This window comes from Equus caballus, chromosome 27, assembly GCF_041296265.1.
Source record: "Equus caballus isolate H_3958 breed thoroughbred chromosome 27, TB-T2T, whole genome shotgun sequence".
Lineage (NCBI taxonomy): Eukaryota > Metazoa > Chordata > Mammalia > Perissodactyla > Equidae > Equus > Equus caballus.
Window position 1 is genome coordinate 21273625 of NC_091710.1, and position 17432 is coordinate 21291056.

The 17432-nt window shown below is 49.6% G+C and overlaps 1 protein-coding gene across 14 annotated transcripts in view; it reads left to right on the plus strand.

Moving 5' to 3' along the window:
* The window catches only part of ANK1 (ankyrin 1), a 207559-nt gene that overhangs the window by 140860 nt on the left and 49267 nt on the right, over positions 1-17432 (plus strand). For all 14 annotated transcript variants that reach the window (XM_014736526.3, XM_070253376.1, XM_014736530.3 and 11 more), the window contains exons 10-21: positions 1019-1216; positions 3382-3480; positions 3899-3997; positions 4499-4597; positions 5749-5946; positions 6491-6589; positions 7033-7131; positions 10949-11146; positions 13599-13697; positions 15588-15686; positions 15931-16029; positions 17134-17226. In XM_014736526.3, the coding sequence (XP_014592012.2) occupies positions 1019-1216; positions 3382-3480; positions 3899-3997; positions 4499-4597; positions 5749-5946; positions 6491-6589; positions 7033-7131; positions 10949-11146; positions 13599-13697; positions 15588-15686; positions 15931-16029; positions 17134-17226 (1479 nt within the window). The remainder of the gene's footprint in view (positions 1-1018; positions 1217-3381; positions 3481-3898; positions 3998-4498; positions 4598-5748; positions 5947-6490; positions 6590-7032; positions 7132-10948; positions 11147-13598; positions 13698-15587; positions 15687-15930; positions 16030-17133; positions 17227-17432) is intronic.

A 17432-nucleotide genomic window follows, 5' to 3' on the forward strand; every position in this document is an offset into this window, starting at 1 on the left:
CTGTGGCACTGCGAATGCTGTTCCCTTTGCTGTGGCACTGCCCATGTTGTTCCTTTTGTTGGGAGATTCTTCCCCTTTTGTCTTCCTGGTGAAGTCCTAGCTCAGGGATCACCTCCTCCTGGAAGCCTTCTCTCGAGCTGTGTCCCTCCCTCTTTGTGACTCCCCCCTCCTGTGTCCCTCTGTGCTTTGACCCTGCTTTCCCTGGTGTCACCATACTGAATGGCGACAACGTATCTCTTTCCTCGTCTTTTATCTACTGGTCCACCAGCTTCCTTAGGCCAGAAGCGATGTCTCTTCTCTTCTCTTTCCCCAGAGTGCAACCCATTCTTGGTACACATTAATCATTTAATAAATATTTGTTGAATCAATGTCTGAATGAATGAGTGAATGAGTCTTCTCTGTCTGTAATGTTTTTTAAAATAAATTGCTATCTGAGAAACAATGAGAATCCTTAAAAGTTTCTCAATCGATGTACATTTGTTAGGGGCAATGCACAGAGGGGTTTAGATCCAACTTACATTTTATTGTCATTCATTCATTCAAACCACATTAATTAAGGACCACTATGTGTGTTACATGCGTTTATGGGACACTGTAGGAGGCATATAAGAGATATTAGGCACAGTCTTAATATCTCTTAAGAAGCTTATAAGTAAGGAGAGAAGATACACACACCTGAAAAGTTAATTACGAATCCAACTCAGCAAATACGTGAATAAGGCCCAAGTGAGTGGCACAGGTCAGAAAGGCTGCAGAAGTCCAGGGCAGTCAGGGAAGGCTTCTTGGAGAGGTGGGGCCGGCTAGAGCTGGCTTGGAGGATTTGGCTAGGTGGAAAGGAGAATGTTTGCAGTCAGAGGCTAGCATGAGTGTGGAAGCCAGAATGAACCAGGCTCCGTCAGGAGCCACACAGAGCATCGTGTAGGGAAGAAGTAGAAGTGAGGTTGGAATCATTGCCCTGAATTGCTGTGTTCTGTCCCCAGAAGCCTTTGTGATTACTTATTTTTTCCTCTTCACTCAGAATGGCTTGTCCCCAATTCACATGGCGGCTCAGGGAGACCACCTCGACTGTGTCCGACTTCTTTTGGAATACAACGCCGAGATAGATGACATCACCCTGGACCACCTGACCCCACTCCACGTGGCAGCCCACTGCGGCCATCATAGAGTGGCCAAGGTCCTTTTGGATAAAGGAGCCAAACCCAACTCCAGAGCCCTGGTGAGTGGGCAGCTGTTGGAGAAGTTGCCAGATGGGCAAGGGCCGAGGGAGGCGGGACCAGACTGCATGGCCGGAGCTCGTGGGAAGGGCCCCAGCTGGTGCCTGGAACGACTCCTGAGATTCAGGGCCTGCAGAGTGGCAATGCCTGCTAAGGCCCAGAAGGCATGGCAACGCACAGCCAGGGTGGCAACCTTCACATTCCCCCACATCCAGCTGGGTGTCGCCTCCTTCACCCGATGACTGTGGCCCCTGGTAACAGACTGAGGTCAAGGGTGGGTTTGGGCCCAGGAAACCTGACTCAAGAAGTAGTGTTCGTGGTAGGTACGTGGGTTGGTGTGCCACTCCATCAGAGCCAGGCCCAGAGCAGAGGGATGGTGACTTCTTAGAGACTGCCTGGCTTTTTTTTTTTTTAATTATTTATTTATTTATTTATTTTTATTGAGTTGATAGGTTACAATCTTGTGAAATTTCAGTTGTACATTAATGTTTGTCATTCGTGTTGTGCCCACCCCCCACCCCACCTTTCCCCTGGCATCCGCTAAACTGTTCTTAGTCCACATTTTTAAATTCCTCATATGAGTGGAGTCATACACAGATTATCCTTCTCTAGCTGGCTTATGTCACTTAACATAATTCCCTCAAGGTCCATCCATGTTATTGCAAATGGAATGATTTTGTTCTGTTTTGCAGCTGAGTAGTATTCCATTGTATATATGTACCACATCTTCTTTATCCATTCATCTGTTGCTGGGCACTTAGGTTGCTTCCATGTCTTGGCTATTGTAAATAATGCTGCAATGAACATTGGGGTACATAGGACTTTTGGGATTGCTGACTTCAAGCTGTTTGGATAAATACCCAGTAGTGGGATGGCTAGATCGTATGGTAGTTCTATTTTTAACTTTTTGAGGAATCTCCATACTGTATTCCATAGTGGCTGCACCAGTTTGCATTCCCACCAGCAGTGTATGAGGGTTCCTTTTTCTCCACAACCTCTCCAACATTTGTTACTATTAGTTTTAGATATTTCTGTCATTCTAATGGGTATAAGGTGATATCTTAGTGTAGTTTTGATTTGCATTTCCCTGATGATCAGACTGCCTGGCTTTTTGATCTGCTTTGGGGCGAGTGAAATGGCCTGAGCTTAGCATCCTTCCTCTGCCCAGGGGCTTACAGTTTTCCTGGTGCTCTTGCAGAGGTGAGTTCAGGCCCAAAGCAAATTTCCTGCTGGGAGTGTGGTTCCTCGCCCTCCTCTCCTGGGCCAGGGGCTCCCAGGGCAGCTTCAGGGGTCTAGTGGAGCCGGAGCTCTGCACAGAGCATGGCCACGATCACCATGTCCTTCCTGCCCATTCCCCTCAAGGAGGCGGAGAATGGAGAAGGCTAGACAGCCGCCAGGAACAGCAAGGATGGCTCATTCATTCACTCAGAAAGCTTTCACTGAGCACTCACCAGTGCCAGGCGCTATCGTGGGGTGGGCAGCATTTCTCAACGTCAGCACTGTTGATGTTTTGGGCTGATATTCTGTATCGTGAGGGCTGGCCTGTACACTGTAGGATGTTTAGCAGCATCTCTGGCCTCTACCCCTAGGCACTAATGGCATTCCTCCCTTATTGTGACAATCGAAAATGTTTCCAAACATTGCTCAATGTCACCGGGGTGGGGGGAGGGGATCTTGTCCATTTTGAGAACCGCCGCCCTAGGGGGATAAAGCGCAGACAAAAACCAGCAAACAAACAAGAAACCCTGCTTTTGTGGAACTGACATTCTAGTGCATCACTGAGGAGCAGAGCTGGTACACAGAAACCATCTTACTGAGAACGATCAGCAGTTTCTGGGAAGAGGGAACATGATTTGCTTCACAGAAGTGCTCTTTCCTGTAAATTTTCCCTTAAGGAAACTTTCAACAGCAGGCTCTGTTCGTGCATCCAAAATTATGATTAAATTTTTGAAAAAGGTTTACAGACAACACGTTCAGGGACATGCCTGGTACATAAAGTGGGAGCCAGCTGCCTCTTATGTGCTTTGCCGTAACTGACAGTGTGGTTTGCGGGAATTGCTGATAGGCTGGGGCAGAGGCTGCCTTTTCCCTGGTGAGGGGGTCTGGGTGTTCCTTGGGCTAGCGTGTAAACTCCTGCTTGTCTGTCTCCCTTCGTGTGGGGCTGCAGAATGGCTTTACCCCCTTACACATCGCCTGCAAGAAGAATCACATGCGTGTCATGGAGCTGCTGCTGAAGACAGGGGCCTCCATCGACGCTGTCACTGAGGTAGGAGAACTCTGCAGATGAGCGGCTGGGCTCTGCCACGGTCTTCCTTCAGTAGCCTTGAGAATGGTTCTTGGTAGCTATATGTGGCTGCAGGGGCGCATGTGCGTATGCGAGTCTAAACCGCTCAGAGGAATAAATAAGGGGTGACTAAGACGAGGGAACATATGTCAAGTCTCTGGGAGCTTTCCAAGATCAGATGCAATTTGTTAAGTTGTAAAAGTGGGTAGAATCACCCTGCAGTGGTTGCTTTTCCTTCAGCCATTTTCCTGGAAGCAAACTCATCTCATTTAACTCCCTTTTCTTGGAAACGCATTCTGGAGCATCTAGAGGCAAGAAAGCATTGGATACGTCTGGCCGCGTCTTCTTTGGAGGAGCGGGAAAGGCTCCTGTCTTCTCATTCCTTTCTTGTCTGTTCCAGTCTGGCCTGACACCTCTCCACGTGGCCTCCTTCATGGGGCACCTGCCCATCGTGAAGACCCTCCTGCAGCGGGGGGCGTCACCCAATGTCTCCAACGTGGTAAGCCCGTGGGGAGAGTGAGGGCTCTTTGCTCTGGACCAAGAGCTCAAAGGGCGGCTTTAACTAGGGATCTCAAGATCTCCTCTCTGGGGGAAGAGGTGGAGTTCTCAAAGTAGGCTGAGACTTGGGGAGAACATCCAGGTTTACGGATGCTTTCCCGATTAAGCTTGTCACACATCTATGAGTCTTGGACGTTTTATTTTGGACAATAATTTGGGAACTTCTGAAAGTGTTATCTGAGAATACATTTACATTTGTAAACATTCATTAACTCTGGGGTTGACTTTGAAGTGTACCTAGAAGACACGCACATGCACACGCACACACGCACACACACTCCAGGCCTCTGCAGGCTGAAGGCTGAAGGAGCTCCTGAGGGGGGTGACTCTACCTCTTGGACAAAACCCCCACACCACTCTGGGCTGGCACTTTGGAGCTCTGTGTGTGTCCTTTCGGAAACCCAGCTTGCATTAACACTTCGATGATTTTGTTATTTTACAGAAAGTGGAGACCCCGCTACACATGGCAGCCAGAGCAGGGCACGTGGAAGTGGCCAAATATTTGCTCCAGAACAAAGCCAAAGTCAATGCCAAGGCCAAGGTGAGTTTGGGAGGTGGGCAGGGAAGGGTCCTGGGACGTAAGCAATTCGAGTGTGATGAGAAGTCCATCTTGATTAGAGGCCTGGCTGCAGTGCTGGTGGCACAAAGGTCCCTGTCATTCCCATGTCGGTTCCACTAAAGGCTCAGATTGTGCTTTGCAGAGGTTCTGAGAAGGCCAGAGATATTTTTGTATCAGATATTTTGTGTGCATATTTGTATTTGTATGTTTCTTTAGGATAATGAAAGTCCAAGGAGCAGGGCTGGCCTGCAGTGTTGACCAGGCTGGAAGGGTTCCGTCACGGTCACAGTCAGGGTATAAGAAGAGAAGCAACCTTTCGAAGAAAGTGTTGCCAGTGAAAATCAGTCATGAATTTCTTGATCTAAAAATGGGTGATTCCCCCTTGTTGTAAAAGGCATTTTGGGGGGATTGAGTGAGCAAGGAGGAAGAGTAGCTGCCGAGTTTGCAATCGATGGGCGTTGGCCAAGATTAGACTCCTCCCTCCCAGGCCACGGGGCTCTGTTCAGAATTAGGACTGTGGTTTGTGTTTGGGCCACGTGGAGAAGGCCCCCGCTGGGCCCAGTAACACAGGGCGCTCACCCATTGACCGCCTTCAGTATCAGGCACGGACAGGAAGGGGCGGTGGGGATTAACAGTCATCTTTCCCGTCAGCAATTTACCTTCTCCCGTGACCCTGGCACAGAGAAATCCAAGCAGCCTGCAAACAGAAAGACAAACGTCCACTCAGACGTGACTTGAGAGACAGTAATAGCAACCACGATTTATTGGATGCCTATTGTGTGCCACACACAGTGCGTAACATCTTATATACGCTGTCTGCTTGATCCTAACCATAGCCCCATAAGGTAGACATTATTATTCCAATTTCACAGATGACAAGGCTGAGTCTTTGGGCAACTAAGTAAAAATAACAACTAATGTGAAGGGTTGTTGGAAGGATTAAATAAGAGAGGACATATTGGTTTCTGTAACTCAGAGACTTGATTTGAATCTCAGCTCTTCATCTTACTAGCTGTGTGACCCTGAGAAAGTCGTTTAACGTTTCTGGGCCTCACCTTCCTTCTTTGTAAAATGCAGAGTTGGATTAGGTAACCTTAGTATTTCCTGTTTTTTGTTTTCACTTCGGGTTTCAGGATGACCAGACCCCGCTTCACTGTGCAGCTCGCATTGGCCACACAAACATGGTGAAGCTCTTGCTAGAAAATAATGCCAACCCCAACCTGGCCACCACTGCCGGGCACACCCCCTTGCACACTGCAGCCCGAGAGGGCCATGTGGAAACAGCCCTGGCCCTTCTGGAAAAGGAAGCATCCCAGGCGAGCATGACCAAGGTACAGGCTTCCTCCTCCTGTTCTCCAGAAGGGACAGGCCAGTCACTGTGGGGTCCGGGGCATGGGCGGGGCACTCCCCTTGATGGTGCTGGGAGCAGCTGGGAAGGCAGCACCCACAGGCCTGGCCGCCATCTGGGAGCCTGTTGTATCGTCATCCTTCCCCAGAAAGGTGGTCAATTGTAATCTCTCCTCCACCCACCCAGCCTTCACCATGCAATAGCTATCTGCTCAGCACCTGCTCTCCACAAGTCAGGCAGGTTCTGGGATACAGGAGGGATGGAGACCCCTGCCTCAGCTAGCCAGCAGTCACGTAACAACACAAGATGGTTTTATGCTTCATCCCGAGAGGTGGGGGCAGCAGGCAGTGGAGGAAGCCTGCTGTTTCCTGAGGTCTTGACCTCGCAGAGGGATCAGAAATCTTGTGCCCTTGGTTTGCTTGGCGTCGCCATGCCACTTAAGTGCGATGCCTCCTTAGCCACAGGCCCTTTCTCCCGGGAGGACAGCTGTGGCTCCCATGGTTCTGACGGCCTGTGTTTCTCCTCAGAAAGGATTTACCCCTCTCCATGTGGCGGCAAAGTACGGGAAGGTTCAGGTAGCAAAGCTGCTGCTGGAATGGGCTGCTCATCCAAATGCTGCAGGAAAAGTGAGTTTGAACTCCCTTCCTCTGAGGTTAGAGAACAGAACAACAATAAACATTACTGCTTGTGAGTGGCCTTGTCTGCCTAAGCCTGTCTGTCCTGTTCGAGTGGGCAGCCACCCAGAGGGAATGGCCTTTGGGAATACAGGTCTTCCTGACACAGGCCTTCTCCTTTCAGAAAGACCTGGTGGCCAGGTCTTGTGGCCACCACAAGGTCAGTGGGTTTGCTGATTGCACTGCTCCCTTGGGGCCCTGGGAATGAGGAGGTGGCCCCAGGGCCAGCTGGTTCTGCTCCTTAGTGACTTCAGATCATGACAGGCTCTGGAACAATTTTAAACAGATTTTACTGTATAAAAGATACGGATCCCAAAATGGTGCTGCCTGTAGCCAAAGGGACCACTTGCAGGAGGTCAATTGCTGAAGGCCGTTCTCTGTCTCTCAACCCGCAGAACGGCTTGACGCCCCTACACGTGGCCGTCCATCACAACCACCTGGACATCGTCAAGCTGCTGCTTCCCCGGGGTGGCTCCCCGCACAGCCCCGCCTGGGTAAGGCCACCCGCAGGGCGCTCCGGCCGCGGCCAGGCTGTTGGAGTTTGTTTTTATTTTTACCTCAGAAATCTCGCCTCACTTTCAGGAGTGTTGCCTGCAGTATAACTGCTGCTATTTGGGGACCAGAGCGGGTGGGAAGGGGGTAAGAGCTGTAGCAACAGGTAACCTCCCAGACGTGGCATTCGCCTTGCACAACCAACGTGTTCCCCAAGCAGCGGCACGAGTGGCTGCCAAAGGCCCGCATGCCCACGACTCTCCGGGGGCCTTGCTCTCTGTCTGCTGCCGGTGGCGCAGAGGCCACATTTGAGAAATAGTCGAGGCTGCAGGGAAACGTGCCCAAACTCTGAAGCAAGGAACCTGTTCTGAATGTGACTAGTCACTCCCAAATCTCTCTCTGTCTGAGCTGGGACTTGCGGCGGCAGTGCCTTATAATGAGGCACGCCCACGTGCAGTCCTGGCCCTGTCACCTCTGGACTGTGCTGCTCCGAGGGCAAGGTCATTGGCCCCAGGAGAGCCCAAGGAAGGGAGCAGACAGGACTTGCTTATGTAAGACCAGAGGAGGGGAGGGTGTACAAGCGCAGGCATAAGGACAGACGTGAGCATCGTTTCTGGGGACAGGCTGCCCCCGGTGGGCCACAAGGATGTGCAGTGTTTGTCTGTGAGGGGAGGGGCACGGAGGGAGAGCAGGGCTCCGACACAAAGGACAAAGGCCGCAGCATCCTGCACTCCGAGCTCACTGGCTGATGGGGCAGCCAAGACTCAGAAGAAACAGGGTAATGTATGGGAGAGCACCCAGTGCTCAGCCTGCTGCAGGAGTCAGGGTGCTGCCCGCAGAGGGAGCCATCAGGGGGCGGTCGCTGTGTGGTTCTAGCTGACACCTGCTGTCTTCAGGGCGGTCGCTGCGTCAGCGAAAATCAGTGGCTGCACTTTGTCTTCCGTCCTCAGAATGGATGCTCATCTGAATTTTACAGCATCACTTTCCTGCAGACACAGCGTCTCCCAGACGCCCCGGTCTCCTTGGGCTCCTTTCTGTGCGGCTGTTGTAGCAGGCTCACGTCACTGTGTAGACGGAGCATGCGACCCTGTTAAGATGTGACTTACTCCTGCCTCTAAAAATAAAAAGCTGGACTCCCCTCCTTATATAAAAGAAATTGGTGCCAGGTTCATGGTATTTAAAGAGAGCTTCATCCAAACACAAACACTGTGCAGATGGGTTTTGTTTCCATGGCAAAAAATAGTTTCCCAAGTAGTCTGGCAATTTTGTAGAATTTCACATGCAAATCTCTGTGCACCCAAACCAAACGCTCCCCTTTGTCACTGTGATGCTAATGTTGTCTTAACTTTTAGGCAGATCTCTCTCCAACGTGCATTCCTTTGGATGAGCTCAGTTCCTTGGGAAAGAAAGGCCTTTTACTGGCACATATCCCTCTCTAACCTCTTTCTGACTCTCCTGCCTAGTTGCCTCCTGTCCTTGTCACCTACAGAAGGTCATTTGTTCCCTTTAATTCTGGTTTGGGGGTAGCTCAGTCTCCCTGTTCTGAGCCTCACAGTGGGTCTTGTATCTCGGTTTTAACCAGGGGTCACCTGGCAGCCTTGGGCCGCCTCCAGGGCAAGCTTGCCCTTTGCCAGGACAGGGCACTGATCTTGCCAGTGTGGACATTGGCAGCTGCCCAAGTGGCCGGGGAATCCTCATTATTCTCCCACGAATATACTTCAAATTGCCCAAGTTACTGTCCTCTGTACATTAAAAGAAGTTCTAATAATAGTGGCTGTCATGCAGTGAAGGCTGCCGTGGGCCGGTCACCAGCTAGGTACCCAGCTGCCTCATCCCGTCTCATCCTGAGCGGCGCTGGAAGGAGATATTCTCCAGCGTTCATCTGAGACAGAAAGCTGTCCGTTTGGGGATGACTCTGCGTCTCAGGCTTGTCCACCGAACCACACTTCCTTGCTCCCTTTTGACACAGGACAGAAGTTGTTGGGTTTAATCAATTTTATTATAATCAAAGTGCCAATCTTGTTATAGGAACACAACCTACAAAGAAGAATTTAATGTTTTCTCATAACATAATCAAATTAAGAAGGAGGAACACGCAAATGAATTATCTTACGTAATTATTCAAAGAGAATGATTTCTTAATTCAATTTAATTCTTTGCATAAATTACAACTTTTCATTTCCCCGTAAAATCCACTTTACAGATAGATTGTCCCCTGCCCCTAGTGCTATAAACCTGGGACTTCACTACATTGGTCAGCCCCTTTTTTTCTCTTCCTTTTCCTGATCGGTGAAGCTGGCAGAATCAGAAGTGTTGGTTTCCACAGTAAGATAGCGGCTGGCTGGGGAGATCCGGCTCTCTAAGATAGCCAGAAGAATCCCAGCCTTGGGATGGCTGGGTCGGCGAAACCAGGTGCCTTATGCTGCCTGCCCTGAGACTGGATGGCAAATGCTTAGAGCGTCCTGGGTCCTGCGTCCCCTCAGCCATGACAGCTGTGGGGCCTGGCTACTCAGAGTGTTGTCCCTGGACCAGCAGCATCAGCATTACCTAGAAGCTTCTTAGAAATGCAGGTTCTGGGGCCTCCTTAGACCTTCTGAGTCAGAATCCACGTTTTAACAAGATCCCAGGTGATTTTAGACACGCCCTGCTCCAGCTGAAAGAACCTGGGATCTGAAGTCAGAAGGCCAGGCTCACGTTATCTGTTGTTCCACTTACTGTGTGACATTAAATAAGGCACTTAGCCTCTCAGAGAATTGGCTTCCTTGTCCACAAAGTGGGGTGATGCTCAAAATGCCTGTATGTGGTGTGGTGAAGCTCAAAAGGGAAAACATAGGAGAAAGTGGTTCTAATAGTGATGATCAAAGTAGGCCGCCCCGTCTGCAGTGGGACAAGGAGCCTGCTCCAGAATGTAAGCCATGCGCTGCTTCCTTCATTGAGACTCTTCCTACCGAAAAACAGGCAAAAGAAAAGCCAGCTGAATAAACGGAGCACAGTAACACGGTTGATTGACTTTTGGGCCCAGCTCCCTCATCTCGTCGTGGACTTAACACCCCTTGTGAAGCCCTGAACTGCAAACCACACAAAGGTTTATTCCTTTCAGATCTTAATTTTGGAAAGCATCTTCACATAGATGATCACATTTGATCTGTCCAACAACTACGAGAATAAGATAGATGTTATTATCCACTGTTAATGGCTTCAAAAATCCAGAAGGCAGTCAGGAGGTCATTGCGTATCTTGCCCCAGTGACACGTTAGTTAAAGTGGAACAAGGACTGGCTCCGTGTCACCAAGCCCCTTGCTGGGTACCTGTCCTCTTACACCCCCTGCCGAAAGCAGGCTGGTCCAGGGGCGCACTCGGCCAGTTTCACAGGGAGAGAGGAGGGCTCTCTTCCTTTTCTTTGTTGAGATATTTGGGGGTTGGTTCTTTATGCGGGAAGGAGGAAGTGGGCACTTTTCCTCTGCTGACTTACCTAGCCTTCTAGTTGTTCCATAGGCCACCTAATTGAACCCTAGCCTCTGTGGGTGACAGAGCACTTCTTGCACAGCTGTTTGTCAGAGCGGGATACCAAAAATAGATGATGAGAAAAGGACCCCGGCATTTGCTGGCCGTGGGGCCTCCCCAAGGCAAATGGACGTGGTTGGTTGGTTTGTTTACTTAAGTTGCCCTGCTGGGTGACACCAGTCCTGCCCAGTGGGTGTCTAGCAGGTGAAGAACCATGCCTAGCCCTCCCTCAGAGGATTTAAAAGTTAAGCATGTGCTCCTATTGTCAACTCAGCCTTCCTGTAACCAGGCTCTGGATGGCTTCTTCTGTTTCAGAATGGCTACACCCCTTTGCACATCGCTGCCAAGCAGAACCAGATGGAGGTGGCCCGCTGTCTCCTGCAGTACGGGGCGTCGGCGAATGCAGAGTCGGTGCAAGGTGTGACACCCCTGCACCTGGCTGCCCAAGAGGGTCATGCAGAGATGGTGGCTCTGCTCCTCTCTAGACAAGCCAATGGCAACCTGGGGAACAAGGTAAACATGGCGCTCTCGGATTTGCCCTGTAGTCTTATGAACGCTTTAGTGTCAGCTGACGAGATATTGTATCTGAATATTGAGTACCCACTGTATGCCTAGGTTCTGAATTAGGGGTGTGTGTGTGTGTGTGTGTGTTTAATCCTTACAACTGCCCTGTGTAGGTTTTATTGCATTTTTATAAATGAGTAAACAGATTCAGAAAGGTGGTTTATTCCCACGGTTGCATGACCTCGAGCCTCTCTGATGCCAAAGTCTTCGCTGATTCTTTCTAAATAGATTGACTCAAGAATCTGAAGAAAGATCAATATTAAAATCCATGGTACGCTTTCCCAAATATAGGCCAATGTCTACATTCAGGACTGGATTAAGTCATTTGGTACTAAATATTCTTTTTCTGTGGGGAAGATTTTTTTTTACAATGCCAACGTAGGCATTAAACTGGGAGTTCTCAGTCCAGGGACCCTTGGCTTACAAGTATGAAACCTTTGAAGACTGTGCACAACATTTTGGGAGGATGGGCATGTGAGCATTTCTCTGGGTGAAGTCTTCATAGTTTTCGTCAGCTTCTCAAAGGAATGCATGACCCAAGAAGGACTAAGAATCACTTCTTTTTTTTTTTTTTTTTAAAGATTTTATTTTTTCTCCTTTCTCTCCCCAAAGCCCCCTGGTACATAGTTGTATATTTCGTTGTGGGTTCTTCTAGTTGTGGCATGTGGGACGCTGCCTCAGCGTGGTCTGATGAGCAGTGCCATGTCCGCGCCCAGGATTCGAACCAACGAAACACTGGGCCGCCTGCAGCGGAGCGCGCGAACTTAACCACTCGGCCACGGGGCCAGCCCTGAATCACTTCTTTTTTTTAAGTAACAGTTTTATTGAATATAATTCACATGCCATAAAATTCATTCTTTTGAACTGTACTAGTCAGTGGTTTTGGTATATTTGCAGAATTGGGCAACTATCACCACTATCTAATTCTAGAACATTTTCATCACCCCAAAAGGAAACCTCATACCCATTAGCAGCCACTTCCCCTTTCCCTCAAACCCCTCAGTCCCTGGCAACCACTAATCTACTTTCTGTCAGTACGAATTTGCCTCTTCTAGACATTTGGTATAAACGGAATCACTCAATATGAAGAGCCACTTCTTTAGATGATAAATGAATGCAATACAGTTTCAGGAGGGCAAGTGTTTTAAGGGTAACTTAAGGTTTCTTACAAACCTGTAGATCCATTGGCTCTTTTTGGACAGGTTTGGACAGGTGACCCCAGGAGGGAACTGTTCTGGTAGAACCATTATTTTGGATGGGATTCTCGTTTTTGTGCCATTTCAAGTGGGCTCTGTAAGGAGCCATGAGGATGATGGTGATTCTCTGTCCTGGAGACATCCTCACTCATGCACACACCACCCTCACAAGGCAGATCACTGCGTTATCCCAAGAATCGAGCAAGGTGCCCAGAAGCTTGTGACTGACCTGGGGACTGCTCAGTTGTGGCCTGTTCGTGCTTCGGCCAGGCCCACCCGTCTGTGTCTTCAGGAGATGGCCTTCCTGCTCAGGTTTTGGCTGGAGAGGGCTACTGTGGAGTCCCTGGAGAGGGGACTGGCCCTGCCCACTGCCTCTGACTGCAGAGGAATTGCCACTCTATTTGTCCCACACTTAGTAAAGCGTGTTGAGTAGGGTACAAGGGAGGGAAGTCTTTTCTGACATTGTTGTGTGGGTGCGCACATACCAATCAGGATCTCTGGTGCGTTCCTCTCCTCCTGAGGAAGCTGTGATGAGAACTCCAAGAATTTGGTGTTTTCCCTCCCAGCAGGATCCTCTATCCTTGTCACAGTGCAGCACTGGCTGCAATGTGCTAATCACATGCCATGGTTAAATGTCATGTTGAGCTTTTCAATGTATTTTCATCTGTGTTTTCTCAGATGATCCTTACTTTTCCCTTGAGATTGGTCAGTGATAATCCCTATTTTCTAGATAAGGAAACCAAGGCTCTGAAGTTCATCTTGAATCATGGAAGTAGGGAATGTTACAATTGGAAAGTACCATAAAGTTCATCCAGTTCAGAGGTCAGCAAACTATGCCCTGGGCCAAATCTGGCCTGCCACTTGTTTGTGTAAATAGAGTTTTATTGGAACACAGCCATGCCATTTGTTTACATATTGGCCATAGCTGCTTTCTCACTATAACTGTCAGAGTTGGGTGGTTGTGAGAGAGACAGAGGCTGAAAATATTGACAGTCTGGCCCTTAGCAGAAAACGTTGCTGACCTCTGATTGAACCATCTCATTTTTTAGATAAAGATATGGAGACCCCGAGCTGGAAGACATCGCTGCCCACATCGCTGGTGGGTGGCTACAGAGCCAGGTTCCGCTCCCAAACCTCAGTGCTCTTTCATTGTGGCCTGGAATTCTTTGCTGGCTACAAGGTGATGAACAACTTTTTCTTTCCAGAGTGGACTCACTCCTCTCCATTTGGTAGCACAAGAAGGTCATGTTCCAGTGGCAGACATGCTGATCAAACGCGGTGTCAAAGTGGACGCCACCACCCGGGTAAGGCAGACAGCCGGAGCTTCCCACGTGGCCTTCCCCACACTTCCCGCTGTGTGCTCCCATAGCCCTGCCCAGTGCCGGCCTCCCTCCCTCTTCAGAGTTGGCTCATCCGCAGAGCTTTGAAATCCCAAGGACCCAGCGGCACGGTCTTCTGTGCCACTTCCTAGGTGGCACTGGAGTTTGAAGACACCAATCCCAATTATCTCACTTTCCAGTGGGGAATTTTGAAAAGTTTGCTAAACCTTTGAGGTCTATAGCAAGAAACTAAGAGGAATGTGTAATCTTGATTCTGAGACCTATCTAACATGAGCCGTGTTTCAAAATGTCAGACTTCCCTGAATTCACTCGAAAATTCAGCCCCTTTTATTCCAGCATGCAGTTAAATTCAGTTCAACTGTCTTTGAGCTGCGTCTTTGTGCAAGGAGCTCTGTGAGGTGGTTGAAGGTAACTGAGCCCATAGCTTGCACAGTGGGATATCCCTCGAGGTGTCTGCAGTCAGTGTGGAGGTGACTGTGAGAGGCTGGAAGGGATGGCACAGTGTGCTGTCTGGTGTGAGAGAGGCCCTAGTGAACCACTCGTAGCACAAAGGGAAGAAAGAGTGTCCCCATTGGGTGGAAGAAGGAAGCTGCATGGAAGAAGTAGCATTTTGTTCCTTTTTACCACAAGGCAACTATATGAAAAGGAAGGGACAAAGTGACACCCCCTCCAGCCCTGCTGCCTCCGGAGTCCCACAGGAACACCAGTCAACAATATGATGTTGAAATCTCCCTAAGAAAAATCTACAAACTGTATTTTATCCCCAACTTCCTGCAGCTTCAACAAGAATCTCCTTAAAACCCAAGAATCTTCTGGATCTTTGAGGCTTCTCTTGTGGGCCCAGTTTAGTCTTTTAGGATCCTGCCCTGAGGGAACCTATGCTGTAGGTTAGAACTTGGAGGTCCCAAAGCCATCCCATTACTTGAGGTCCAGCCTGCAGGGTCTGTGTCAAGATGGTCTCAGGAATCGGGCACCAGCTTCCCAGGGACATGTGGCACCGAAGAGCTCAGAGAGCCTTGGCTTGTCAGACTTTGGAGGGAGCAACAAAATATTCAGCAGAGCAGACTTCCTGAAAATTAGCTCCTTTGCAGCCAAAACTCAAACAAATAACTACCCAAAGCCCACTCATTTCAAGCAATGACCAGTTCCCATAAATTCCGTTATATTACACCTCAGGAACCTAGACAGCCTTTTTGGAGTTTTTATGATGAGATTTCACCTTCTAGTGGAAGTAAGTCTGCTCTTGTCTGGGCCTGCAGGGAGCTCCACGCCTCCATCTGTCCTCGTCTGACCCCGTTCCCAGCAGAGGGCGTGCTGGCTGTCCCCTCCTTCTTGGAATAACCTCTCTTGGCTTCTGTAACACAGGTCTCTCCTGGTTTTCCTCCTATCTCTTCGCTTCCCTTACCTTCAGTCTTCTTTTCTGACTTTCCCTCAGAGTATTGCCTCGGTAGATGGGCCCTACTGTTTGCTCTCTACACTTATCCTAGCTGACCTTACTCATCTCCAAGACTTTAAACTCTCCGTAGGAGTGTCCTCGCTTAGACCTCTTCACGGGGCTCAATGTCAGCTTTCCAACCACCTACTTGACATCTCCACTTGGATGTCTCTTGGACATCTCACACTTTACTTGTCTGACTCAGAGCCCTGTTCCTTCCCAGGCCAAGGGCATCAGGGCTGGCAATGGCTGTACAGCTTACACCTTATAGCAGCTGGCAACCTTCCAAAGGGCGTCCCCATCCATTCTCGCTTTTCATCAGCCCTTGTTGTAAGGATTTCATTAATGCACAGCTCGTAATGGCTCTTGGTATACCCAGAAGCCCTGCTGGTCACCCATTCTCATCTCTTTGTTTACAGATGGGTTACACTCCACTCCATGTGGCCAGTCATTATGGAAATATCAAGCTGGTGAAGTTTCTGCTACAGCACGAGGCAAACGTCAATGCCAAGACTAAGGTACAGGGATGCCTGAGACCTGATTCCTAAACTGACACTTCTCAGATGGCAAATTAGGATGCAGCCAGGGTTACTCTGGGCACACTTGGGGCTCTGCCACAGTTCTAAGCTTTGGCCCTGAAGGAAGAAATGGGGAAGAGGCCTTTTTTATGCTGCATGTAGAAGATGAACAGGCTCTGTAGGATGTGGGCAGTTCTTCCTCCGAGCTGGCTCATCCTGCCAAAATGTCTCCTTCGCTTTACAGCTAGGATACAGCCCACTGCACCAGGCGGCCCAGCAAGGACATACAGACATAGTGACACTGCTTCTCAAACATGGTGCTTCCCCAAACGAGGTCAGCTCGGTGAGTACCCAGCCATTTCCTAATTTTGGAGAGCTGCTCCAGGGAGCCGGCCTTGAACCACAGAGGCTCCATCTGTCCTTACTGCACGGCCGGGGCCCGAACCGGCTGCAGTGCCGTAAAGTGGCAGCTGCCTCGGGACTGCAGGCCACAGGCTCTTGTGACTAGTTTCTGTTTCTGGTGAACTGCAGGTTATCCTTTGAAGCACCATTTACCCTCCCCCGTTTATTTTTGTTTAAATATTGTTGAAACCCTTTCTAACATTTGCGAAGCTGCTTTCAGTATGGTACAAGTGAGCAAACCGCATGTCTCGGGGGGTTCGTGATGTTCACGACGTCTTTAGCAACGTCGGCACTCACTGTTCAGTGCAAACTGCCTCATCTGACCACCTGCAGGTTTCATTAGCTCATCTCCACGCCTGCCGCCAGCTTGGACAGTGTGTGGACCTTTGATTGTAGGTGTGGTTGCCGAAGCTAACCGGGGATGGAGCTGAATCTGTGTGGGGCCCACGGAACAACCTGGAACTAGAGAACTTAAAAGAAAAATAAAGCCTCATTATCAGTTTATTTTCACTTAACTCTTTCTCTTAAAATCAGAGTAGAAAATGTGCCCCTCCCCTTTTTCTGGTGATTCATGATTTCTGATTGGCCTGAAAAGAGTTAATTGAAGTATGTGGATTATTTTAACTATGTTCACGCTCAGTTACTGACACCCGAAGAACTGGCGTTGGGAGCAGTGAACAGCGAGCAACGTCGCCCTGTACTCTCATATTCCTACAATTGCATATGGTGCCTTCCTGACCCATCCCTTTCCAGTTGGTTCCCTCTTGGCAGTTCTTGTCCTGGCAAGATTCCTCCTGCTCTCATTTCAAGGCTCCCACACTCAGTGCTATAGAGTGAGAGCACCCCTGCCCTCTGCTCCCCGCCCCCGTCTGCAGGCGCTGTCACTGACTCACAAACAGGGGCCTTGTCCTGGGCTCCCAGCTGCAGTCTGTCTACTTAGGCCTTTCTGAGCAATTAGAATGTGAGCTTGGTCTATGCAAAAGGGGCGAGTTTCTCCCAGACTCCATTCCCGGGTCCGCTCTCACCCTCTCTCTATTTCTCCCAGAATGGAACCACACCTCTGGCAATAGCCACGCGCTTGGGCTACATTTCTGTAACAGACGTGCTCAAAGTTGTCACGGATGAACCCAGTGTGGTGGTATGTCTGCTTCATTTCCCACCTCAAACACACACAGCCTGATAAACAGGGCGCCCCTAGTGGTTACACCCAGAAGTGGAGTATGTTCTGGGCTGCTAGGATGCCCAGCAGGAAGCTGACCCCAAAAGAAGCGGGGGAGGGGTTCTCCTCCTTCAGGTGGAGTTGTACTGCCACCTAGTGACCGGAGGAATTAGGCCGTGACCAGA